Source organism: Cetorhinus maximus, chromosome 26 (genome assembly GCF_964194155.1).
Source record: "Cetorhinus maximus chromosome 26, sCetMax3.hap1.1, whole genome shotgun sequence".
Taxonomy (NCBI): Eukaryota; Metazoa; Chordata; class Chondrichthyes; order Lamniformes; family Cetorhinidae; genus Cetorhinus; species Cetorhinus maximus.
Genome location: NC_135904.1, coordinates 11,829,125 through 11,856,927, shown reverse-complemented (window position 1 = coordinate 11,856,927; position 27,803 = coordinate 11,829,125). Strand labels below are relative to the sequence as shown.

At 46.2% G+C, this 27,803-nt stretch overlaps 1 protein-coding gene across 1 annotated transcript in view; it reads right to left on the bottom strand.

Moving 5' to 3' along the window:
- LOC144668280 (A disintegrin and metalloproteinase with thrombospondin motifs 7-like) overlaps nucleotides 1-27,803 on the bottom strand; it is a 171,734-nt gene that overhangs the window by 30,418 nt on the left and 113,513 nt on the right. Inside the window, exons 17-22 of the mRNA XM_078530110.1 lie at nucleotides 24,142-24,268; nucleotides 22,083-22,296; nucleotides 14,048-16,570; nucleotides 9,138-9,290; nucleotides 1,177-1,350; nucleotides 479-625 (exon numbers count right to left, since the gene is read on the bottom strand). Of these exons, the coding sequence (XP_078386236.1) occupies nucleotides 479-625; nucleotides 1,177-1,350; nucleotides 9,138-9,290; nucleotides 14,048-16,570; nucleotides 22,083-22,296; nucleotides 24,142-24,268 (3,338 nt within the window). The remainder of the gene's footprint in view (nucleotides 1-478; nucleotides 626-1,176; nucleotides 1,351-9,137; nucleotides 9,291-14,047; nucleotides 16,571-22,082; nucleotides 22,297-24,141; nucleotides 24,269-27,803) is intronic.

Below are 27,803 nucleotides of genomic sequence, written 5' to 3'. Positions count from 1 at the left end.
GGGTCACTGGGGGGCTGTCAGTATTTACAGGGGTCACTGGAGGGTGTGTCAGTATTTACAGGGGTCACTGGGAATGTGTCAGTATTTACAGGGGTCACTGGGGGGTGTGTCAGTATTTACAGGGGTCACTGGAGGGTGTGTCAGTATTTACAGGGGTCACTGGAGGGTGTGTCAGTATTTACAGGGGTCACTGGAGGGTGTGTCAGTATTTACAGGGGTCACTGGAGGGTGTGTCAGTATTTACAGGGGTCACTGGAGGGTGTGTCAGTATTTACAGGGGTCACTATGGGGGGTGTCAGTAATTACAGGGGTCACTGGAGGGTCAGTATTTACAGTGTTCACTAGGAGGGGGGGGTGTCAGTATTTACAAGGATCACTGGGGGGTGTGTCAGTATTTACAGGGGTCACGGGAGAGAGTGTTAAGTGTTTACATAGGAAAGTTTAATTCCCCTTAGCCCATGTGAGCTGCTGAACTCACCCGTCCCCATGAGCCCTTCATCCACTTGGTACAGGGGTGGACATTGCACATCCTCGTACTGTTCATGCGTAACATTTCGTCACAGCGCCCGTATTCTGGGCACATGACCAGCCTTTCTTGCTCTCCTCCATCACAGGCTTTGGAGCACTGCATGAACCGACAGGAAAAAAAACTATTTTATTAAATGGAAAAGACACAGCAAAGCAAATAACCAAATAATGCCCTTTTCATTTTAACATTGTCCTCAAGCCAGTGCCTTAACTCTGACCCCAGAAGAATCTCTCCTGCTGCACCTCAGTGAAACTTGCAAATCCCTCAGACGCTGCCACTTTAACTTCAAATTGCAAGCCTTTCTTTTTGTTTGTTGACCTCCTGGGAAGTAGGGGCATTAGGAACAGGAGGATGCCATTCAGCCCTTCGAACCCGCTCCACCATTCCATTAGATCATGACAGGTCTGCGCTGTCACATTATTTACCCACCTTACCAATATCGCTAAAACAGGTGGTCTGGTTTTTATAATTTTACTGATTGTGGGATCTTGCTGTGCGCAAAGCGGCTGCCACATTTCCTGCATCATAAAAGTGACCACACCTCAAAAAAAGTACTTAATTGGCAGTAAAGTGCTGTGGAACATCTAGTGGCTGTGAATAGTGCTATGGAAACTCTTTCTTTCAGTGTTGGTTTGCTGTTGACTTACTTCTCCCCATGCTGATATGTACCAGTCCATACAAGGCTTGGAATTGCAGGCGAGGTTGGTTGGGGGCTTGTGGAGGACGGACTGGCAGTGAAAAGGCCGCAGGTGCCTTCTGTCCCTGGTGTCAATGCACTGGACGTCCCGGAGCTTCACGCCACCACCACAGTTCCTGGAGCACTGAGGGAGGTAATCAATAGTCTGTTAACATGGAGATCAAAAAAGGACTTGCAAAACGTTACAGTGAGTACCACGTTAGGAGCGACAAGGATTTGAATCAGACTGATAGTGTCGTGTATTGGTGTATTAAAGATATACAGCATGGAAGGAGGCCATTTGGTCCATCATGTCTGTGCTGGTTCTTTGAAAGAGCAATCCATTAGTTCCACTCGCTTGCTTTTCCCCCCCTAGCCCTGCAAGTATACATACATATAATATTCATATAAATATGTTATAAGGCTTTGTTCTGTGTCTCACAAGGAGGTCTGGAGGCTTGTGTGGTTGAGTGTTTATTGGTAACTCATAACTAGATACATCTCCAGGGTATAGCCTCCAAGCTGGCTTCTGCTTGACTACGACTGTACTTAGTCCACTATCATGTGACTCTCTACATCAAACTGTGGCCGGTACTGTTCTCCAGCCCCACATTTACCCTTGCTATGCCGAACACCCTTATACTACATCTTCCCCCACCAAGTCTTTAACCAAACATATTTACAGTACAATCTTTCCTTATGTGCTACCTCTCCCCTCCCCCACTCAAATCTCTTTGACTTTATAAATTCGGATGGTCTGAAGGCTTGTCTACTTTTCCTGATCTCGTTCTTGTCACGTTTGAAGGAATAGTCATCTCAGTCACTTCGGGCAAGCTTCTCTTGGTTCAGAGTTGAAATCGTAGTATTCTGTGCTTCAGGCACTTGCATTTGGCACTCCTTGGAGTTGAATTTCTCCTTATCGAGAATCTGTCTGCTTTGTTTAGACTCCATGGGTTTGTCCTGTTCCTTCCGGGGGGGAATGTTGGCTCATTGAAGGCTTTAGTGTAACATCTGTTTTTAAAGGCACATACTCTGCTTGAACCTCATGTTTCAAGTCTTTCAACTCTGCTTTGATATGAACATTTTTTCCGATCTTATTTCTGTCTTCTCTTTCTCTGCCTGCAGCAGAACTTTGTCCTTGCCCCCTTCATTTTGGTTTCACTGTTAGTCAGGTCTGTCTCTGATGAAGTCTTAGCTTGTTTCAGTTCTGTAATTGTGCTACTCATGGCTTCATTATCGTCCTGCAGCTTGGAATGGTCTATGACTTTCCCTTCAGTCAGAGTCAGCTAGCTTAGCACTGCCACCCTCCTGTCGCAGTTTGGATAATGTGTAGATCTTTCTTCCAGCTGGTCCTCAGCCTCCTTTTGGCTCTTCACCTCATGCACTTCATTGCTCTGACATGGTCTGCCACCATCATTGGTTTGCTTGGGTACTGTCTTTTGCCCTTTTGTTGCTTTATAGGGGCAGTTCGATCTTTCTTTTTATGCTCTTTGCGCTCCACAACTTGAAAATTAAAAGACTCGTCAATGGCTTTTAATATCTCATCAAAGCTGGCTGAGGATCCATCAATGTCTTGCATTGGGATTATTTCACTGGCAATTTCACCAAGTAAGTATGAAAACATATTAACTTGGATTTCCTCTGATTTCCTACCTAATCCTGATGTGCTTCTGTAATACCAAAAATTTTCTTCTCCATGACGCTCAATTTTGCGTCAGGTTTGAGCTCAGATTGGTCTGGTAGTTTTAATTTACCATCCATGGTCGTTTTCCATAACAGGAGAGTACTTTATTCTTTTTTCTTCTAAGATGGCAGCACAGTAACTGTCCTTTCAATGGTTCTTCCCGCGCCTACTGGGCCTTGGTGGGCTCCTGTAGCGATCGCAGGGCCAATCGCAGGACTAATTGATTCCGTAATAATAAAACTCAGCAGTGGGTTTTTTAGGCACAAAAACTCGATAGGAAGGCAGTTTTAGGCTCTGGCTGCCACTTTACAAAACTTTTTTTTCATTAATTCGAGCTCGGCCACCATGTTTTAAATCACGCCTTAACCTTCTCTGCTCTAAGGAGAACAATCCCTGCTTCTCCAGTCTCTCCACATAACCAAAGCCCCTCAACATCGGTGAAGACATTCAGCAGGAGTAACAACAGAATGTCCGGTCATGGTAAAACCGGAGGGAAAGGGCGCGCTAAGGTCAAGACTCGCTCCTCCAGGGCTGGTCTCCAGTTCCCCGTCGGCCGTATCCACTGGCTGCTGCGCGAGGGTCACTATGTCGAGCGTGTCGGAGCCGGAGCCCTCGTCTACCTGGCCGCCGTCCTGGGGTACCTGACGGCTGAGATCCTCGAGCTGGCCGGCAACTCGGCCCGGGACAACAAAACGACTCGCATCACCCCCCCTCCGCCACCACCAGCTCACCATCCACAACAACGAGGAGGGGTCACCATAGCCCAGGGTGGGGTCCTGCCCAACATCCAGGCTGTGCTGCTGCTGCCCAAGAAAACCAGCCACCCCAGCGAGGTTTACGCCTGAAGGAGCGAGATCGGAAAAAGATCAATCACTGTTCTAGTAAAACGCTGCACCCTCTCCAAGGCCTCAACACCCTTCCTAAAGTGTGCTGCCCCAAACACAATTCTCCAGCTGAAGTATAACCAGTGATTAATAATATAACTCGCTCGTTTAGGGGATGGTATACAGCGGGAAAATGACTAAAACTGGTTGGGGGGGAATTGTTAAGCAATTCAAATAATCAGATCAATAAAAAGTTAGACTTTCTACAGGAGAAAGCTTTGAACAACGATTGCAGAATACAATTCACCATAACTAACACTGAGCCAAAGCTTTGGAAGCTAAAAATCCAAACAAGCATTTAATAAATCCCCTGGGAAGCACTCCTCTTGGATCAGGATCTGTGTAACTGGGAATAGGAGGACCTTTCCCCAGCTGAATCCATGCAATTGTTAACTGAGCTCTTGATCTGAAACCATATTGCAAAACTTTATGACAAGAGCTTTTTAAGCAACCATAATTAGATTTGGCAGAAGTTGACACTGCACTGAGTACTTTGTACAAATATTTTGGGAACAGTTTGTGTGTGAAGGATGAGGATTTGTATTTAAATGTTTATTTAAAATGTTAGATCAGAAATTCCATACGAGTGATCGGGAAGGAGTTTTACACAATTGGGAGCGAATGGGAAGGGGGCTGGTTCATTTGAGGGAACGAGACAGGTTTGAGTTCTGCTCTGCTCAGTGAGAGGGGCTTATGTATCACCCCCAGGGTATAGTAGGAAAAGTGGGAGAGGACAGTAATTCTTGCACAGACCCTGGTGCTGCTCACGGGACTATTAAGAGAGCAACCAAAAGGCTACCTCCCCTCCCTCACACCTGCAGTGGTATCTAGACAAGCAGAGAATAAAAGGAATAAAGGAAGGGCAGGATTTCTAGGTCGGAGTGCGGGGGTGATCAGCAGACACAGGAGCTGCCGGGAAATGGACCACCGCCCCCGATCGTCACCCCCCCGACCGCGATTTCATGCTGGCCGACCAATTAAAGGCCAGCCAGCGTGAAGTGCGCGTTGGAATGCTCAGCGCTGCTGGGGTGAGGGCGGGAGGAGGAACGAGCGCTGAAGTCAGCGTGGGCGTGAGTGAGCGTTCATAGAAAGCTCCCTGAAGGCCCGGGAGCTGCTTCCGGGAGCCGAAGACTTCAAAAGTTTTAAATAAAGACTTTAAAATCAGAACAAAAATACCCAAGCATCACAAACAAACAGTCACCTGAACATAGACATTATAAAAATTCCGTCCATGGATTTTAAAAAAAAATTTAATAACGGAAACCTCATCCCGCCCTTGGATGAAGTTTCCTGAAAGATGCAAAGGCTTCCTGGCCGATTTGCCCGCCCGCCAACCGTAATGTTGGACGGGCAACGAGAAATCTCCGTTAATTGCGCTGTTAGTGGGCTTAATTGCCCTCTCAATTGTTGGCGGGCGCGCTTCCGAGTTTAGTGCGTGCCCGCCGACCGAAATATCGCGCGAGTTAGCGATGATGTCGGGATGCTCACCCGATGTCACCATGCACTATTTTACGCTCGAGCGGGTTGGGCACACGCCCACCTGCTCAGTGAAAAATTCTGTCCCAAGGGGGGAAGCCATAATTAAAATACCCTAGTGGTGAGAATGTGAAGTTAAATGGCATTCAGTAATTCAGCTTTCTTCCTCACATTGAGACACGTGCAGGTCAGGAGTTTCCAGATCACAATTGAAAAGGATTATCTGTGACTGGATGCACCCCATTCACCACGTAAAGCATTCGCTCCCTCCACCACCGACGCACAGTGGCAGCAGTGTGTGTACCATCTACAAGATGCACTGCAGCAACTCACCAAGGCTCCTTCGACAGCACCTTCCAAACCCGCGACCTCTTCCATCTAGAAGGACAAGGGTAGCAGATGCATGGGAACACCACCACCTGCAAGTTCCCCTCCAAGCCACTCACCATCCTGACTTGAGAAAAAACACTGTTCCTTCATCTTTGATGGGTCAAAATCCTGGAATTCCCTCCCTAACAGCACTGTGGGAGTACCTTCACCACATGGACTGCAGTGGACCAAGGCAATAAAATGCTGGCCTAGCCAGCGACAATTAAACAAAAATTAATGAAATAACAGTACCATTAACATTTCAAAACCATTAACCTAAAAAAAAACTTTGTTTAACCCCCTACTTCACTGCTGTTTAATTTTGCTATTTATACAGACACTTAAAAGGGAGAAACAAGTGTTTGTGAAAGGGCAGTGCCACCTGAACAATATTATTCACTGCCCATCATCAAATCATCATGTTACATGTCTGCTCGGTAACCCTCCTCATGAACTCTGCCGCACTGTGACAGGAGCATGAGCAGTTTCAACTGGAGAATGAGGCCAATGCTCCTGAATTAATTAGGGAACAACCAATCAGACTCCCACCTCCTCATCGCTATCCAGTAACACCCACATGGGTGTGGGCATCTTGTGAGAGCTGGGCAGGACTGCCCCACCCTTGGTCAATTGGACAATGAAGATGAAGGCTAGCTACTTAAATGAGGTTGTGGAAGGCTTCCAGCATCCATGGAGTTCAACTTCTGCAAGGCTGGAGATGGAGGGGGGAAAAAAAAACTATCGACTTCTGAAGCTCCAAAAATATCATTAGCAATTAAGAAAGGTACAGATTGGAAAATTCAAGGATCTGAATTCATCATAAAGATAAAGCGGAACAGCCAAAGAAACCACTAACTAGTTTGATGTGTGAGTTACAGGAGCTCCTGTGGGAACGGTGAGGAGATGAGGCTGCAAAATCTGACAGCTAATTAATCTTGGTGTTTGCTTCTGAGCAACAAGATGTCTTGCCAGAGATAGATGCAGTCTCCTCAGCTTAAGATGCAAGGCAAACAAGCACAGATTTGCTAGAATTTATCAGTGGAGTCATATGATGCCATGGGGAGGATGAAGTGGAGAGTGTTAAGAGTGCAATCGTGTATTTTTGAGCACTTGAACCTCTTCCATCATTCTGTTAGGTCATGGATGATCTGCATCTTAACTCCAGCTGCCCACTTGTTCCACAGCCCTTCATACCCTTAGCAATCTCACTTTCTAAATGTTTAATTGACTCCCAGCCTTTTGAAAGGGGGAGTTCCAAATTTCCACCACCTGTTGAGTAAGGAAGTGTTTCCTGACATCACCGCTGACTGGCCTGGCTCAACTTTTAAGATTATATGGTGCAGTGGAGGGTGATACGGTGCAGTGCGGTGGACGATGTTATGATGTGGTGGAGGGTGTTACAGCGCAGTAGCGGGTGGTATAGCGTAGTGGAGGATGTGATGATACAGGGGAGGGCATTACGGTGCAGGGGAAGAGTGTTACAGTGTGGGGAGGGCGTTTTGGTGTAGGGGAGGGCGTTTTGGTGCAGGGGAGGGCGTTACGGTGCAGGGGAGGGCGTTACGGTGCAGGGGAGGGTGTTACGGTGCAGGGGAGGGCGTTACGGTGCAGGGGAGGGCATTACGGTGCAGGGGAGGGCGTTACGGTGCAGGGGAGGGCGTTACGGTGCAGGGCAGGCTGTTACGGTGCAGGGGAGGCTGTTACGGTGCAGGGGAGGGTGTTACGGTGCAGGGGAGGGTGTTACGGTGCGGGGGGGGTGTTACGGTGCAGGGGAGGGTGTTACGGTGCAGGGGAGGGTGTTACAGTGCAGGGGAGGGTGTTACGGTGCAGGGGAGGGCGTTACGGTGCAGGGGAGGGCGTTACGGTGCAGGGGAGGCTGTTACGGTGCAGAGGAGGTTATTACAGTGCAGGGCAGGTTGTTACGGTGCAGTGCAAGGTGTTACGGTGCAGTGCAAGGTGTTACGGTGCAGTGCAGGGTGCTACAAGTTTAAGATGACTTAGATTTTAAATTTTATTTTAGTAGGATTTAGTGTGCTTAACTTGGCCATTTTGTACTAACATGTGAAGAGAAAAAGAAGCCATGTTGATGTTGCTAACCTTTTTCAACAAGCTAACTTAATGTAGTTATTGTGAAGTGGTCACCAACTAGCAACAGATAATTAAATTAGAATGAAGTACCTCAATTACCCGGAGTTGAAGGGTAAGTAATCAATAAACTTAGTATTCAAGTAAGTGGGATTTCTGCATTTTTCCACTGACATCCCAGTGGAAGGATTAAACGTGCTGTTAGAGACTCTGGGAAAGAGCCTGAACACCATTCTTCGACCCTCACATATCAAGGACAAACTGGACCTGACTGATTGAGTCTTCGTGTGATGAACAGGTTGCCTGTAAGTCTTAAGATAAGGAGAAAGGTGTGAAGCAAGCCTTCATCTTAAGTTTAAGGCGATTTGCGCAATTAGCTAGAACCAATGAAATGAAACAACCTTATTGACCAATTAGCTATTTCCAACGACATTGGCTGAGGTGGGGCGACAACATCTTTTAGGTATAAAGAGGGTTACAGGAACCATCTTGTGTGTACCAAGTGAAGAGAAACCGGTTTAGATATTCAGAGGCGGAGGCGGAGATGTGAATTCCTGTCAGCGCGGAGATCATGACTGTAATGCTGGGCCAGGGGCAGTGGAGAGTCCCTGGCAGTGTGGATCCCAGGAAGGTGTACTGTTCTTTGGAGACAGGTGTGAACAGCTGTTGGCACGAAGGGATGAGATTGTTGTCCGCTTCTTCTGGACTGGCCATCCATTTGAAAGTGGGAAGACTGGAGGGTTTCATTGAGAAGTATACTTTACCTTTATTTCCTCGTACTAGTTAGTTGATAATTTTTAGTTCATTAACTAAGTTGATTGTTTTTTCTGTAGTGGATGGATTAGTTTTTGATTGAATGACAAATGTATTTTGTTTATAATCAATAAACTTTGATATTATTCACTAATTCAGTGTCAGAGTCTTTGCCTGATGATTATATCCCTGTCAAACTAAATCAGTTTGAAGGGGTAATTTGGGTTCTAGTAATTAGGCTGTGCACTCCTAAATAAAATCATGTCCAACTATATTAAATACCCTTTTAAAACATATCCAATGCAGTGGAGGGTAATACGATGCTGTAAAGAGTGCGGGGAGTGGAGGGTGTAACAGTGTAATGGAGGGTGTTACATTGTAATAGAGGGCTTAGCGCACAGTGGAGGTTGTTACAGTACAGTGGACAGTGTTACAGTGTAATGGAGGGTGTTACAGTGCAGTGGATGTATGTGATACCATTAAAAATAGCAAAATATAATTGAATAAGGCCTGGGCCTGCACTGTCTTTGAAACCAGCAGCACCAATAAACAAATCAAATAGTCTGCCCGAATGGAATTGTGATGCTGGATTATTTCAATGGGTGTCATTTGGTCCATTTATAAAATATCTCATCTCCCACTTTGCATTAAACTGGAGGTGCTGAAGGGAAACGAGGGACTTACTTTACTCCAGTTGCCCACACGCCATGTTGAGCAGGGTCTGATGTAGCATCTCCGAGCTGGAACTGGCCTCTTGGTCTTGTTGCAGTCGTTCTCAGAGCCTGTGCTGCAGTGCACTGTCCTCCATATTGCTCCCATTCCACAAGTAGTGGAGCACTGCACAACAGTGAAACAGTTAGTGGACTCCATTCAAACTAACTACACCCCTGTACATGAGATTAAACGACTGTTCCCTTTGCTTTATTTCCTTAGTCTACATGTTAAGAGTTTTTTATGCAGGATAACAGGGGTTTGCAAAGTTTTAACAATAGATTTTGCTGGCAGCTCAGGCTCTCCAAATGCACCTTTAGAAAACTCACACTTAATACTTTCTCATAGCTGAAACGACAGGTTAGTGTTTATAGAAGGGTATATGAACTTGCTTTGACAAGCAATTAGTCTGAAAAGAAAGAGACAGTTTGTGATAAAAACAAAATACTACGGATGCTGGAAATCTAGAACAAAAACAAAAATACCCGGAAAAACTCAGCAGGTCTGACAGCATCTGCGGAGAGGGATACTGTTGACGTTTCGAGTCCGTATGACCCTTCATCAGAACTAAGACATATAGAAATGGGATGAAATATAAGCTGGTAGAAGGGGGTGGGACAGGAAAGCTTGATAAGGGGCCAGTGATAGGTGGAGGCCAGGAAGAGACTGCCAAAGATGTCATAGACAAAAGGACAAAGGGGTGTTGATGGTGGTGATATTATCTAAAGTATGTGCTAATGGGGACATTAAGGGAAGCAAGCTAGTGGCAGATGGCCCTAGTGGGGGTGGGGTGGGGGGAAGGGATCGAAATGGGCCAAAAGGTGGAGATGAAACAATAGATGGAAATAAATTTAAAAATAGTAGGAAAAAGAAAAAAATATAGTTGTAAAAAAAATTATAAATTATTGGAAAAAGGGGGATCGGAAAGGGGGTGGGAATGGAGGAGAGAGTTCATGATCTGAAATTGTTGAACTCAATATTAAGTCCGGAAGACTGTAAAGTTCCAAGGTGGAAGGTGAGGTGCTGTTCCTCCAGTTTGTGTTGGGCTTCACTGGAACATTGCAGCAGGCCAAGGACGGACATGTGGGCATGAGAGCAGGGTGGAGTGTTGAAATGGCAAGCGACAGGGAGGTCTGGGTCATGCTTGCGGACAGACTGAAGGTTTCTGCAAAGCGGTCACCCAGTCTGCGTTTGGTCTCTCCAATGTAGAGGAGACCGCATTGGGAGCAGCAAATGCAGGAGACTAAATTGAGGGAAGTGCAAGTGAAGCGCTGCTTCACTTGAAAGGAGTGTTTGGGCCCTTGGATGGTGAGGAGGGGGGAAGTAAAGGGGCAGGGGTTATACGTTCTGCGGTTGCATGGGAAGGTGCCGTGGGAGGGGGTTGAGGTGTAGGGGGTGATGGAGGAGTGGACCAGGGTGTCCCGGAGGGAACGATCCATGCGGAAAGCTGCCAGGGGGGTGAAGGGAAGATGTGTTTGGAACTGGCATCATGCTGGAGTTGGCGGAAATGGTGGAGGATGATCCTTTGAACGTGGAGGCTGGTGGGGTGATAAGTGAGGACAAGGGGGACCCTATCATGGTTCTGGGAGGGAGAAGAAGGTGTGAGGGCGGATGCGCGGGAGATGGGCCAGACACGGTTGAGGGCCCTGTCGACCACCGTGGGTGGAAAACCTCGGTTAAGGAAGAAGGAAGACATGTCAAAGGAACTGTTTTGGAAAGTAATCATCAGAACAGATGCGACGGAGGAAAAGGAACTGAGAGAATGGGATGGAGTCCTTACAGGAAGCGGGGTGTGAGCAGCTGTGGTCGAGGTAGCTGTGGGAGTCGGTAGGCTCGTAATGGATATTGGTGGACAGTCTATCACCAGAAATTGAGACAGAGAGGTCAAGGAAGGGAAGGGAAGTGTCAGTGATGGACCACATGAAAATGGAGGGGTGGAAATTGGAAGCAAAATTAATAAATTTTTCCAGATCCAGATGAGAGTGTGAAGTGGCACCAAAGTAGTCATCGATGTACCGAAGAAAGAGTTGTGGGACGGGGCCTGTGTAGGACTGGAACAAGGAATGTTCCACATACTCCATAAAGAGACAGGCATAACTGGGGCCCATACGGGTACCCATAGCCATACCTTTTATTTGGAGAAAGTGAGACGAGTTTAAGGAGAAATTGTTCAGTGTGAGAACAAGGTCAGCCAGACGGAGGAGAGTAGTGGTGGATGGGGATTGTTTGGGCCTCTTTTCGAGGAAGAAGTGGAGAGCCCACAGACCATCCCGGTGGGGGATGTAGGTGTAGAGGGATTGGACGTCCATGGTGAAGAGGAGGCGGTTGGGGCCAAGGAACTGGAAATTGTTGATATGATGTAGGGCGTGAGAGGAATCGCGGATGTAAGTGGGAAAAGACTGTTTGTGACATTGATGACAATCTGCTAAAGCATTAAACCGGTGAAATCCCTTTTCTATATACAGACAGAGAGAAAGACAGGTTTTCTATATACAGACAGAGAGAAAGACAGGTTTTCTATATACAGACAGAGAGAAAGACAGGTTTTTCTAAACATCCCACTTTCCAAAGTAACAGGAAGAGGCCATTTGGTCCCCTTGACTCTGTTCCACCATTCAGTGAGATTGTGACTGATCCATACGCTTGCCTTTTCCCCATGTCCAGTAATATCAACAATCTATTGATCTCAGTTTTAAATTTAATAACTGCTCAGACATCAAATTCCACTTGTGGAAGCGAGTTCCAAACTTCTGCTACCCTTTGTGTGATCTTGTTTCCTGGTTTCATTTTTGAATAAATCTGGCTCTAAATTTTTGATTATGGCTCCTAGTCCTAAATTCCCAACCAGCAGAACTCTCCAACCAGAGAAGGTCCGACGAAAATCACTGTTAGAACAAAAATTGAAAAGTTTCAGGCCAATAAATCACCCCAGTATTTGTAGGTGTAAAAAGATACACTTTATTTTATTCAGTTGGCTGCGGAAACCCATCAATGTCTGTCAAAGGCTTAATATAACCCACTGACAAATCCACACAGGTTGGAGGGTGGGGGAGGTTTGACTATTAAAGTCAAGACACGGGAAGCCCCGGCCCATTTTGTGGTCTGAGCCTCAGTACCATACCCTCCCCACCACCACCACCCGCCCCCCCCCTCAACGAGCTGCGGGCAGAAAGTGGGTGCTCCAGGGCAGCTCGATGGTTCCAGACTGATACAATGGCGGACAGACTTGAGGCTGGCCCTGTCTGAAAAAGGTAGGGCAAGGAGGATGGAAGGGGGTTATTTAAAGGTTAATGAAACAGATAATGTATTTGTTGATATGATGTAGGGCGTGAGAGGAATCGCGGATGTAAGTGGGAAGAGACTGTTTGTGACATCGATGACAATCTGCTGAAGCATTAAACCGGTGAAATCCCTTTCCCTATTTAATGTAGAGGAAATAAAGATGTTCTGTGTCACGGTGTTCATGAGACTAAGTTTGTATTCCCTGGAATGTGGAAGATTAAGTGTTATGAAAATAATTTTCATAATATTTTTCTGGTTTATTGTGAAGTAGGTTTATGTGTGTAAGTACAGGTGGTTCTGTCTGTGATTTAATTACATTGGAGACAGGTAGGCTGCAAGCTTGAAATCATCAAAAGAAGTTAGGTGTTGAAATGTGCTTGAGATGCTAATGAGTAAACATGGATGGGGTCTTAGCATGTAAGGTGTGAAGGGAATTTACATTTTCTAGATAAATGAAGGGATTGTTTGGATTTCAAAGGGATGTTAGTCTGTTTACCACTAGCCAGATAAGCAAGGCTAAGGAGTGTGTTTATTTTTCCCAAAGGTTACTGACAATATTGATGACATGAAAGTTTTTATATTATGAAGAAGATACAGTTTCTGTAGAATTTACATATTAAAAAGAGAGAAACATATATAAAGGAGAATGAATGGCTATATGAGAAGAGGGCCATTTAAGATCTAACAGGAGTATGTGAAACAGCCTTTAAGAAACCTCCAGCCATTTGTGCATTAGTCTGCTATGTAAAGTAACTGAAGTTGGGGAAGCCATTTGGAATTCCACTGACGAGTGGGTATTGTGTTAACTTGCTGGTTTCATTTTAAATCTAAAATCTATTTTGAACTGTTGCCTTAAAGGGGGTGTGCAACTGGGAGTCAGGTTAATTAGGAATTTTAGGAGCTGTTATAGTAGTAAGTAATTTGTAGTCGTATGTATGTGTTTGAAATCTTTTATTTTGTTAAGAAATATTCTAATTTAATTTTTAAGATCTCTAAAGTCTTGGTGGACTCATTGCTTCTGAATTCCGTGCACACATCTTCTCGTAATAAATACAAATTGCAAAATAGTTGTGATAGCGCAACCAAGTTTCCCTTGTGGCTTTGGTCCACCTGGCACATATCATCTGCCATGATATAACATAAGGAAGGGGTGATTCGACTGGATTGAGACCTGTAGGATTTTGAAATAAATTAATTGGGTGGAATAGAGAGAAGCTTTTCTCACTGGTGGGGGAGTCTAGGACAAAGGGACTAAACTTAAAATCAGAGCCAGACCACAGGGGGAGAGAAGTTAGGAAAAATGTTTTCATGTAAAGTGTGGCAAAAGTGTGGAACTCTCTCCCACAAAAAAAGCAGTAGATGCTAATAATCTTAAATCTGAGATCGAGAGTTTTTTTTGCTAAACATGAGCATTAAGGGAAATTGAGCTAAGGCTGGTGGATGGAGTTAGTACCCAGATCAACTATGATCCCACCGAATGGCGGAACAGGTTCAAGAGGTTGAATGTCCCACTCCTTCCTGCTCCTTTATTCCTATGTTCATTCCTTGATCAAAAAACCATTTCGAAAGTTTCTGCTTGCTGGGTTAACTCTGATACTTGCCTCACTCCAGTTTCCAATCACCCAGTAAGCACTGGATTCTGCAGGTACCTCAGAGATTGGGTTTGTGGCAGCTTCCATTACTGAGCTTGTTGGAGTTGTTTGGACTTCCGAACTTGACTTTGACAAAGGCTCGTGTCTGGAGACAGCAGGAGGATGCGTTTCAGGGGATGCCACTGGCCAGGTGCTCACGGTGATTCTTGGGGAGCCATTCCTGACACCTGAATCAGTGTCTCCTGGATAAGTTTTACCAATTTTCGTGGTGTGTTCATCAGCATTCAACTTCATTAAGGCAGTTGTTGTTGTTTCCTTTGCGTCTACATTGGGATGAATTGTTGTTGAAATTGCTTCATATGGTGCCATGCTAGCAGTCCAAGGAGTACCCACAGGGAAAGCAGTGGCTGATTGTTGAATCCCCTCTGTTAGCATCAGCAATGTACTTAAATGTGAGGTAGGTCTTGCTGATGGAGCTGCTGACAGGTAAAGACTAGAAATGCCTTTAGCAGAAGAGGTAGTAGTTCTTCTGGAGCTCCCTTCTACTGAATTTGTGGATGACACCAATCTTGTCCTCTCTTGATGTAGATTTGCTGGTGTCAGTGGTCTTCTTGTTGGGAGCCTAAACTGTGGACTCACTGTATGAACAAGTGAGCGGCCAGGATGGGTTACCTTAATTGGCTGCAAATGGTTCGACTGGATTCCCTCAGTTGTACTCCGTGGTTGTAGCTGAGAGTCCAGATTTGGCAGAACTGCAAAAGTCACTGGAGACGTTGATACTTCCGGTGGTTGACTTGTTCCTGGGAACACCAGTGGCAGTGATGTGGCTAAAACTGGTGTCAAAAGCAGAGGGGTTTGTGTCAAAGGCGAATTATGATGGGAGTGCACATTTTGCGCATTATGATATCCAGACTCTCCTGGTAGGATCACATTTCCTGGCAAACTCAAAGAATTGCTTAAACTGCGCCATTCTGGTATGCTTGGCAAAGTTTGTCCTTGCTCTATCGACCAATGCATCATTTCTGAAGTGGGAATGTCATTTGGGTCAATGAAGACTGAAGGTGTTGGAGTTACAGGATCAGTGGTGGAGGTGAGACTGTCAAGGCTTCCCCAATAGTTAAGGTTTTTATTAATACTAACATCTGTATTTTGGTGTGGGTACTGATTGCCATCTACATGGATCATATCATTTCGTTTATAACTGTTACTGAGTGTGCTGCTTGGCAAGTGGGCTTTCTCACTTATAATCTCATGCTCATCCTTCTGCACTCTTCCATCTTCTTTCAATAGATTTGTCTTCATGTCTTCATCCATATTCTCCTTTGATTCAAGGCTTCTTCCCTGTTCTCTGCTGTCTGAAGGATGCGTGTATCCTTCAGCATCTACATGATGTTGACCATCCTCCTCACTATTGCTTGCACCACGATCACTAGTATTGTGGTCATCATTGTTCTGTTTGACTACAGAATGCTCCTGCTTCCATGTTTCTGAAGTATTAGGAATGTTTACATTGTTATGTGGTGATGAAGTAGTCATTGTTATTGATGGGGAGCTGTAGTAATGAGGATTATTGATTCTGATCGTGTTGTGAATGCTGCTCTGATCATCATTTGAAAAACCTGGATATATAACTTCCTTAACACTGTGCGCTGTTGTATTATGAACGGGCAGCAACTCATCTTCCTCGTACAGTTCTTTTTGATCATCTTCACTGTCAGTGATATACAATATACTCGGAGTAACCTCTGTCACTTGGAGATACTCAGTAGGATGTTCCTCACTCAGTTGAACATCCGTTGAGTTTGTGGTAGAACCTATAATCGGATTATTTGTTGCTACTATTTCATCTCGACTGTAGGGCTTTTCATTGGGTGTGGGCCCTGAATGAATCTTCTCCAACTCATCTGACCCCAGCTGATCATTTAAAGTTCTATTCTTGCCTTGGTCAGGTGTCTTCTCCCAAACATTGTTCGAAATGTTATTTGTTTCTGAATGTTCTTCTTCATGTTTAATGTTCTCACTTGTCTTCTCTTCCTCTTCAACAACAAGCCTATCTTCTGGATCATAGTCAAGGTCTTCGTGGAAATTTATGAAGTTATAATCATAGTAGAAATCATCTACAAAGACATTGGTTTTTGCAGAATCCTCGTCCTTGCTGCTCTCAACAGTGAAATCGTCTTCAATGATATGGTTATTTATCTTATCTTCAAATGGATGTGGCTGGGGTATCTCTGCATTAAGATTGGAGGGATGAGGGTTGGGGATGTTAACAATTTGATTTAAATTGTCTTCCTGAACTGTCCTGCTGGGGCCAAAGTTCAGATTGAAACCCACTTCATTGTAGAGTTCCCTGCTGGATGCTCCACTCCCTGACCAGTCTCGTAGCCTGATGCCTGTCCTATGCCGGGGGCAGGGTTTCAGGTGGCACTGGCTTTTCACAGCTGGCTTCACCTCAAAACTGCATGTCATGTTGGTGTTGTTCAGACATAGGACAGCACGTCTCCTTACTCCTTCCCCACAGGTCACGGAGCACTGTAAAAGAAAAACATTAAAACTGACACTTAAAACTTTCAGCAAAGCTTATCATTTTTCAGTCATCTTCACAGAAGAAAAGCTCATGAACAGGAAACTCTGGAGGAGAAAAAAATCTTATTTCAAACAATTCACCGGGAATGAATGCATGGCAATATTCTTGTTAGCCTTTTGTGCGTATTTCTATTCAAAACCTTCTGTAAATAAAGATCACCAAAATGTGCAGAGAACCTATGATAATAGTATCAGTGGCTCTTTGAAAGTGCTGGCACAGATATGATGGGCCGAATGGAACACCTCCAGGGCACATCCAAAAATAAGTCATCTATGCAAACAGTAAAGTCATTGGTCAGTGTCATCAAGCTGGTTACTCCACTGTAGTTAATGCTGTGAATGGGGCCCCAGCCCCATATTAAACCCCCATCCCCCTCAAACACCAAACCTGCTTCTCCATCAAACCCCCATCTCCATCAAATTCCTCTCTCACAAAAATCCCAACCCAACCAAACCCCCTTCCCCAAACCCCTCCCCCACAAAACCCCCAACACAACCAAACCCCCTTCCCCATCAAACCCCATTCTCACAAAAACCCCCAACCCAACCAAACCCCCTACCCCACCAAACCCCATTCCCACAAAAACCCCAACCCGACCAAATACCCTTCCCCATCAAACCCCTCCCCCACAAAACCCCCAACCCAACCAAACCCCCTTCCCCGTCAAACCCCTACCCCACAAAACCCCCAACCCAACCAAACCCCCTTCCCCATCAAACCCCATTCCCACAAAAACCCCAACCCAACCAAACCCCCTTCCCCATCAAACCCCATTCCCACAAAACCCCCAACCCAACCAAACCCCCTCCCCCAGAAAACCCCAACCTGACCAAACCCCCTCCCCCACAAAACCCCCTCCCCCATAATTTCACCAGCAACTTTGCTGAAGCTCCCCTCATCAATCTGATATAAGGACATTCTCCACTCAACAAGGAAAGCACCCAGATTGCGGAGATAAACAGACAGCGTCTCATCAACTGTAGCATCCCATCCCCCAAAGTAAAAACAAGATGACAAAAAGGGATGATAATGGATTAAACACCTGCAAATAAATACCTTGAGGACTGTATTCACTTAGACTGACTCACCGACTTAGAAACTATCTGTGGTGATGTGGATGCAGAGCAAGAATTCAGGAGGGAACCTTCATTCCCCATAGAGTGGTAGGGATGTGGAACTTGCTAACAGATGGAGTATTTGTGGCAAATGGAATAAATATTTTTAAGTAGAAGCTAGATAAATAAAAAAGGGAGGAAGGAATGGAAGGATATGCTAATGGGGTGAGATGAAGAGGGGGGTGGAGGAGGCTCGTGTGGAGCAGGAACAACTGCATGGGTGTATGTTCTGTTGATTCTACGTAATTTTATGTAATTTGGGTGTTTTAAATTGATTTACGGACAGTCCAGCTTAAAGACAATAATACAAAGTCAAACAATTATTAAGAACTGGCTCATCACTAGCACGGTAAAAGCTTAGCCACAGCATGAAAAATGCAGGGTTATTGGAAGTTGCTTTGTGGATTGTCATGGGACTTTACATACGTAAAAGCATAAGGTCCATTTTCACTCCTGTTCAGTATCACTGTTTCCCAGAAGAAAGCCCACTATTGATGGGCAGATTCAATAATAATAGCTGGTGCAAGCTACTAAGTCATTGGTCTATGTCCTTTACTCACTGGACCAGCTAACAGGAGACGATACTGTAAAAGTTGCCACCCCCAGCAGTGACATGCAGTTAAGCCGCAAGTCTCTCAATCAACATCTTACACGTTTAAGATAACCCTGGATCAAGGGTTCACCCAAAATCAGGATTGGCAAAATTAAAGCACCTTCATGGGTCTTACAAAAGGGGCTCAGTAGTACAGCGGTTATGTGACAGTGATCCAGAGGCTGGGCCTAATAGCCCAGGGATCACTAGTTCAAATCCCACCTTTGGTTGTTTTGGTATTTGAATTCAGCTTTAAACAGCTGGAAATAAAAGTTGTTATCAGCTAAAGTGACCATGATGCTGTTGGATTGTCATTAAGAAAAACAACTTTTTTTTTATTCATGGGATATGGGCTTCGCTGGCTGGGCCAGCATTTATTGCCCATCCCTAATTACTCTTGAGAAAGTGGTGGTGAGCTGCCTTCTTGAACTGCTGCAGTCAATGTGGTGCAGGTACACCCACAGAGCTGTTAGGGAGGGAGTTCCAGGATTTTGACCCAGTGAGGGAACGGTGATATATTTCCAAGTCAGGATGGTGAGTGACTTGGAGGGGAACTTCCAGGTGGTGGTGTTTCCATGTGTCTGCTACCCTTGTCCTTCTAGATGGTAGTGGGTTTGGAAGGTGCTGTCTAAGGAGTCTTGGTGAATTCCTGCAGTGCATCTTGTAGATGGTACACACTGCTGCTACTGTGCGTCGGTGGTGGAGGGAGTGAATGTTTGTGGTTAGGGTGCCAATCAAGCGGGCTGCTTTGTCCCGGACGGTGTCAAGCTTCTTGAGTGTTTTGGGAGTTGCACTCATCCAGGCAAGTGGGGAGTATTCCATCACACTCCTGACTTGTGCCTTGTAGATGGTGGACAGGCTTTAGGGAGTCAGGAGGTGAGTTACTCACCACAGGATTCCTAGCCTCTGACCTGCTCTTGGAGCCACAATACTTATATGGTTGGTCCAGTTCAGGTTATGGTCAATGGTAACCCCCAGGATGTTGATAGTGGGGATTCAGCGATGGTAATGCCATTGAATGTCAAGAGACAATGATTAAAATCTCTCTTGTTGGAGATGGTCATTGCCTGGCAGGTGTGTGGTTTGAATGTTACTTGCCACTTGTCAGCCCAAGCCTGGATATTATCCAGGTCTTGCTGTATTTGGACATGGACTGTTTCAGTATCTGAGGAATCACGAATGGTGCTGAACATTGTGCAATCATCAGCGAACATCCCCACTTCTGGCCTTATGATGGAAGGAAGGACACTGATGAAGCAGCTGAAGATCGCTGGGCCTAGGACACTACCCTGAGGATTTCCTGCAGTGATGTCCTAGAACTGAGATGATTGATGATTGACCTCTAACAACCACAACTATCTTCCTTTGTACTAGATATGACTCCAACCAGTGGAGGCTTCCCACCACCCCACAACCGCCCCCCCCCCCACCCCAAACCCCAACACCACCCCCCACCCCCCAGACTTCCATTGGCTCCAGTTTTGCTAGGGCTTCTTGATGCCACATGCAGTCAAATGCTGCCTTGATGTCAAAGGCAGTCACTCTCACCTCACCTCTGGAGCTCAGCTCTTTTGTCTATGTTTGAACCAAGACTGCAATGAGGTCAGGAGCTGAGTGGCCCTGGTGGAACCCAAACTAGGCATCATTGAGCAGGTTATTGCTGTGTAAGTGCCGCTTGATAGCACTGTTGATGACTCCTTCCATCACTTTACTGATGATCGAGAGTAGACTCATGGGGCAGTAATTGACCGGGCTATATTTGTCCTGCTTTTTGTGTACAGGACATACCTGGGCAATTTTCCACATTGCCGGGTAGATGCCAGTTTTGTAACTGCACTGGAGCAGCTTGGCTAGGGGCATGGCAAGTTCTGCAGCACAAGTCTTCAATACTATTGCTGGAATATTGTCAGGGTCTAGCCTTTGCAGTATCCAGTAACTTCAACCATTTCTTGATTTCACGTGGAGTGAATCGTATTGGCTGAAGACTGGCATCTGCGATGTTAGAGACCTCCGGAGGAGGCCGAGATGGATCATTCAGTCGGCACTTTTGGCTGAAGATTGTTGCAAATGCTTCAGCCTTATCCTTTGCACTGATGTACTGGGCTCCCCCATCATGGAGGACGGGGATATCCGTGGAGCCTCCTCCTCAGTGAGTCATTTAATTGTCCACCACCATTCATGACTGGATGTGGCGGGACTGCAGAGCTTAGATCTGACCTGTTGGTTGTGGGATCGCTTAGCTCTGTCTATCACTTGCTGCTTATGCTGTTTGGCACCAGGTTGACAACTCATTTTTAGGTATGCCTGGTGTTGCTCCTGGCATGCCCTCCTGCACTCTTCATTGAACCAGGGTTGATCCCCTGGCTTGATGGTAACGGTAGAGTGGGGGATATGCCGGGCCGTGAGGTTACAGATTATGGTTGAGTACAATTCTGCTGCTCCTGTTGGTGGGACAGGACATACTCAGGGATGGTGATGGTAGTGTCTGGGATATTGTCTGTAAGGTATGATTCTGTGAGTATGACTATGTCATGCTGTTGCTTGACTAGTCTGTGTGACAGCTCTCCCAATTTTGGCACAAACCCCCAGATGTTAGTAAGGTGGACTTTGCATGTTCGACAGGGCTGAGTTTGCCGTTGTCGTTTCCGGTGCCTAGGTTGATGCCGGGTAATGCGTCCGGTCTCATTCCTTGCTGATTTTCTAGAGGTTTTGAAGCAACTGAGTGGCTTGTTAGGCCATTTCAGAGGGCCTTTAAGAGTCAACCACATTGCTGTGGGCCTGGAGTCATATGTAGGCCAGACCAGGTAAGGACAGCAGATTTCCTTCTCTAAAGGACATTGGTGAACCAGGTGGGTTTTTATGACAATTGACAATGGTTTCATGGTCATCACTAGACTTTAAATTCCAGATATTTATTCACAGATTCTCACAGTGCAGAAGAGGCCCTTCGGCCCATCGAGTCTGCACCGACATGTGAGAAACACCTGACCTACCTACCTAACCCCATTTACCAGCACTTGGCCCATAGCCTTATTGGATTCAAATTCCACCATATTCCATGGTGGGATTTGAACCTGGATGTTCGAACCATTACTCTGGGTCTCTGGGTTACCAGTCTGGTGACAATACTACTACATCCCAGCCTCCCCCAAATTGGGTCGCTAATGTCCCTTTAGGGAAGGAAGTCTGCTGTCCTTATTGGATCTGGGCTTCCATGTGACTCCAGTCCCAATGTGGTTGACTCTTATCTGCTCCCTGAAGTGGAAACTCCGTTGTATCAAAGCACTGCAGCATTACGGGAGCATTTCCACCACGTGGCCTGCAGCGGTTTAAGGTGGTGGCTCGCCAACATCTACCGAAGGGGAAACTAGGGATGGGGCATTCAATGCTGGCCCAGGGCAGGAGAGTGGGTAAATAAAATTCAGGCCCACAAAATAAAGTACAACGCATTAAAGCCACTTTTCTTGGTTATAATTCTTTCAAAAGGGTGACAACCAGTGAGGCTGCCCCTTTAAGAAAATGCAACAAGAGCTTCTAAGGTTTCATGAGCTCAACATTTATGAGGCTTCTACAAGACAAAGCTTAAAGGGTCAGGTCAGCAAATCAGGACTAACTGAAACCAGACTCTAGTAGCTCAAGACAGACATTTCCTTGTTGACCTAATTGCTTGTCAATCATTACCTATGTCTTTTTTAAAAAGCCTCCTGCCTTAGGATGATTGCCCTGGCATTTAACCTCTGACCCTCTCACCTCTGACCAGCTGCCCGTGCTCCAGTCGGATGGGCAAGGAATCTCCCTGTTGCAAGGGCTGGTGGCTTCGGGCTTGGGCATGTGTTGACAGTCGGAGGCTTGCAGGGCTCTCTGCTCGTCCAGCCCCACGCTCTGGATGCACAGGGCCGTCCTCTTCATGATTCCCATTTCTCCGCAGGACGAAGAGCAGGCCTGCCACTCTCCAACCCACCACCTGTGAAAATAAAGACCAGCCTCAGAGCAAAATCGCACCCTGCAGGGCACTACCGAGAAAACAGCCGACACTCGCACTTCTTATAGCTTGCAGGCTACGGCCAGTATGACGGTTAATTTTCCTATCTCGCTCCCCTAGGGGTGACCTCTACCCTCGGGGAGCACAGATCCAAATGCAGCTGCTTGCTGCCCATTCTATTCATCAATAGCACCAACGTCACCCCAGTGGAAGCACTCTCGTCCGTGTCAGCAAGTTCTGGGTTTAAGCCCCATTATTGCAGAAAGCCATGCACAGGAACCTGAGACTGATTCTCTCAGTGCAGTAGTGAGGGGGAGGATTGGTAGTCGACTTTTACCACAACCTCTCCTGATGTTAATGGGTTCAAAATGGGACCTGAGGCCTTCCCGTCCCTTTTAACACCTGTGATGCTGCCTCCCCACACCACCCCCGGGTGTCTGAGGCACCCGCCTGTATCGAGCAATGGGCTCGGTTTAATATGAAAATCGGTGCCCTGCGGTGTAAATAGAGCCCCGATTACCATTTGAGGTAGGAGATACTCTGAGCAGGCACTGCACTCACTCTGACTAGCTCCAGAGGTGATAGGAGGGAAGAGATCGTCTAAAGAGTCTTGTTCAATTTTTTTCTGTGGGTTTTGGAAGGGTTAAGTTGGACAGCTCTTTCAAAGGGCCTGTACAAGCACTATGGGCAGAGTGGCCTCCTACTCTACCGTAAGGGCAGGATTTTTAGTTTGGCGGGCGCATGTGACCAGCGGGCCCGGGAGGGAGCGAGGAACAGACTGCTGGCCGCGATTGGTCCCCGGCTGCGAGTTCATTCTGGCTGGCCAATAAACGGCCAGCCAGTGTGAAACTGGCCAATAAACAGCCAGCCAGTGTGAAACGCGCGCTGAAACACTCAGCGCTGCCAGGGTGGGGCAGGAGGAGGGTGGAAGGAGGGCAGGCGCTGACGTAAGCACCGAATGAAGCCGGAAAGCTGCCTCAGGGAGCTGAAGAGTTCAAAAGCAATCAGTAAAGATTTTAAAATCCCAGAAAAAAAAGTCACCTGAACATATAGATGATGAAAATTCTGTCCAAATATTTTTACCTTGGGTGAGGTTTCATGAAAAACGGACCATGAAAAATCGGGGACAACTGGAACTTTAATGGGCTTAATTGCCCTCTTAACTGTTCGACATTTGCGCGCGCCCACCGACTGAAATATCGCCCGACCACGGGATGATGTCAGGACGCTCGCCCGATGTCATCGTGTGCTATTTCACGCTCAAGTGGGTCAGGCCTGCAAATCGAGCTAAAACTTCAGCCCATCCTATGAATGATTCTAAGGAAGCTATTCTAGCGCGCAGACAACAACAACCTGCATTTATCTGGCACCTTTAATTTTGCAAAATATTCCAACTCGCCTTAACAGGATGTCAGCAGACAAAAGCTGACACCGAGTCGCATTAGGAGATATTAGGTTAGGTGACCAAAAGTTTGGTCAAACAGGTAAGTTTAAAGAAAGAGCCTTAAAGGAAGCGAAAGAGGTAGAGAGGTGGAAAGGTTTAGGGAGGGAGCTTAGGGTCCAGGCAGCTGAAGGCATGGCCCCTAATAGTGGGGCAAATAACATCAGGAATGTGCAACAGGTCAAAATGAGAGGAGTGCAGATGTGTGAAGGATTGAAGGGCTGGAGGAGATTACAGAGATAGGGATGGGCAAGGCCAGGGAATGATTTGAAAATAGTCAAGGCTGAGCCACTGCCCACCAGCGTGAGCATAATGGACTAAAGTTAAGGATGAAGTCTTATGACCAATTTCTGAGGAACCCTTGCCCTCTGTGATCGAATACTGACCGAGCTGGGCATGGCTCTGGGTGGCAGCTCCTCTGTTTATCATCAGGTCGCGTTACGAGGTCGCAGTATTGCTCTTCAACGATTCCTGCAATTTTTTCCAAACAGTGCACAATCTGTCTCTGAACCCCTGGGAGCAATGAAACAAACAAGAGGTCATACCAGAGACTATAGCCCTTGAAGAAATGCGTCTCAGCATGTTAGACATTGAGCATTTGCAAACCACTGTACACGTGAACAAATCACTCAGAGGGATACCTGCAATTAGCCACCTGGCATTTTGTTATCCACACAGCAGAACAATCAGTTGCCAGTAATAATGAACAGTCCCCACCCTCTCCCCTGAGGGAGTTACAGAAATTACCAGGTAATTAAAAGTGCCCCAATACTTGGTCTGACACCGTGGGATTTCAGCTTTTGATCAGCCTATTTTACATCATTGATCCTCACACTGGCGTCCATAAGACCATAAGACACAGGAGCAGAAATTAGGCCAATCGGCCCATCGAGTCTGCTCCGCCATTCAATCATGGCTGATGATAACAACCTGTGGAAGGGTTTACATGGGCAGCTGGAGGCTGGTGTGAAATGGGAGAGGGTGTGTGGCTGTCTGCAGCACAGAGCGGGTTGACTGTCTCACCTCGGTGGGGAGCGAGCACAGAGGAGTGCAGGGAGTGGTACAAGGCTCATTACATCTGTAATTATCATGTAAACACCGACTTTCATACAAACATTATTAAAACGCTATGCAACACTCACATTATGAGTATTATGTTGCATTATAATTTAGATTGGGGGAGGGGAGGTTCTGTGATTAATAATCCCTTTGAAAAGTTGTCTTTCAATCAAAGAAGTTTGGGCATTGCTAAGTTCCATTAACCAATTCAGTTTTGAGCATATGCTGATAAGCCCAATGATTTCTAAATTTAAAAACGAGGCAAAGTTTTGAGTAAAATGTCCATTACACAATTCTATTGGCCTCCCAGATCCTTGAGGTCCCCTATACCTGGGGCTGGATTCTTTGGGTGATAGGGTTTCCTGCCTGCCACTGATGATGTCAGTGGGAAACTCACCCCTGCTCCTGACTCTAAAACCAGGAGCGTAAATTGGTGGGAGGAGGGCTTTCTGCCCTCATTTGGGAACAAAGTCCAGCCTCCGAGAGCTGTCAGCCAATCTGATTGGCCGGCTGCTCTCTGGTCCCAGTAACACCACTGGGATCAGTGGTCACTGCTGGGACTGCATCCCACTGAACACAGTGCCGAGAGCTAGCCTTTCTAGGGTGCAAACTCATTGATCTATTAAATTCTCAACAATCAGCCTAAAACCTGAGGCGCTTCCAGCACACTTGCATTGAGCCCCGGGTAGGAACGAGCTGGAGGGATGACAGATTAGACTGACAGACCCAATTACACTTTGATGGAGTCAGGATAGCAGATTCTGGGCTGGGCCTTTCTGTTGCCAACTCTGATTGGAGTTATTCCTGAGGGTCACTAGGAGGCAGTAGAACTTTCACTTGGATTGGGGTGCAGTGGTAAGTAACATTTGGGCCATACAAGTGCCAGACAATGACCAATATCCACCAACATCATCCTGGGGGTTACCATTGACCAGGAATTGAACCGGACAAGCCACAGAAGTACTGTGGCTGCAAGAGCAGGTCAGAGGCTATGAATTCTGCAGTGGCTAACTCATCCCGTGACCCATTAAGAGTCATAAAGTCATAGAGCTATACAGCACAGAAACAGGCCCTTTGGCCCATTGTGTCCGTGCCATCAAGCACCTATCTATTCTAATCCCATTTTCCAGCGCTTGGCCCGTAGCCCTGTCCCCAAATATCTACAAGGCACAAGTCAGGAGTTGATTCACTCCCTCCACCACCGACACACAGTGGCAGCAGTGTGTACCATCTACAAGACGCACTGCAGTGGCTCACTAAGGCTCCTTCGACAGCGCCTTCCAAACTCGCAACCTCTACCACCTAGGAGGACAAGGGCAGCAGATGCATGGGAACACCACCGCCTGCAAGTCCCCCTCCAGCTTGACTTGGAAATATATCACCGTTCCTTCACTGTCGCTGAATCAATATTCTGGAAATCCCTCCCTACCAGCAATGTGGGTGTGCCTAACATCACATGGACTGCAGAGGTTCACCACCACCTTCTTAAGGGACGGGTAATTAATGCTGGCCTTGCCAGTGATGCTCACTTCTCATGAAAGAGAAAATACTCTTGCCTCTGAGTCAGAAGGTTGTGGCCTCAAATCCCACTCCAGACACTTCCAATGCAGTACTGAGGGAGTGCTGCACTGTTGGAGGCATCGTCTTTAAGGTGAGATGTTAAACCTAAGCCCTGTCTATTCTCTTATGTGGATATAAAAGATCACACAGTGTTAATCCCAGGGAGAACGGGGGAGTTCACCACTGTGTCCTTGGCAACATTTATCTCTCAGTCAATATCATCATCATATTGCTGTTTGTGGGAGTTTGCTGTCCTTAAATTGGCTGCTCTACTTCCTACATTACTACAGTGACTACACTTCATTGGCTGTAAAGTGCTTTGGGACAGCTGGAAGTCACGATAGGCGCCATATAAATGCAAGTCTTTGCACTGTCTTTTAAAATGGCTTCACTGTTCCGACTATTTTGAGCATTTTTGGTACTTACTGGATTAGAGACCCTGCTTATTTCAGACAGAGTCAGATCTTTAGATAGCTTCAATTAGCTGTTTGCATTGGCAACAGGAACTGTTTCATTGCTACAACCTATTATGATCCTCTTCATGCAGCAGGCAAATTGTGTTAGCATGGACACTCCTGCGATGGGCCATGGGGAGTGTTTCGGAGAAATGAGAGGAAAGCCCAAATAAACAATGACCATTCTGGCATCAATAAACAAGGGAGACAACAAAGGATGCAGTGGAGAGAGAACAGGGAAAACAAAGCGAGTCAGGTCAAATTGAAAGCTTCAATGAACAAATCCAGGTGGCCAGTCTCAATTCCTGCCCTCCAGGGCTGAACACACTTTAGTCCATTGTGCAAATATTAACATTCCTGCAAAGCAACCATCAGGAATCACCTGAATCACCAACTAACTACCTGACTGGCTTTCACCAGAGTCAATTTATTGCCTGCCAGCATTTTATTCCATGAGAATCTGTCTGACTTGACCCTTCAGTAGTTCCGCACAGGGTTGAATCCTTAGAGCAGAGAAGTTAAGAGGAGATTTAATAGAGGTGTTCAAAATGATGAAAGCGAAATACTGCGGATGCTGGAAATCTGAAACAAAAACAGAAAATGCTGGAAAATCTCATTTTTCTCATCTACGTTTTGTTAACTCTGTTTTTCTCTCCACAGATGCTGTTGGGCTTGCCGAGTTTTTCCAGCATTTTCTGTTTTTGTTCAAAACGATGAATGGTTTCGATAAGGAGAAACGGTTTCCAGTATCAGGAAGTTGCGTGACTGGAGGGCACAGATTTAAAATAACTGGAAAAAGAACCAAAGGGGGAGATGAAGAGAAATTTTTTTAACACATAAGAAATAGGAACAGGAGTAGACCATTCGGCCCCTCGAGCCTGCTCCGCCATTCAATAAGATCATGGCTGACCTTCTTGTGTTTTGATTTCCACATTCCCATCTAACCCCGATACCCTTTGATTCCCTTGCCTAAC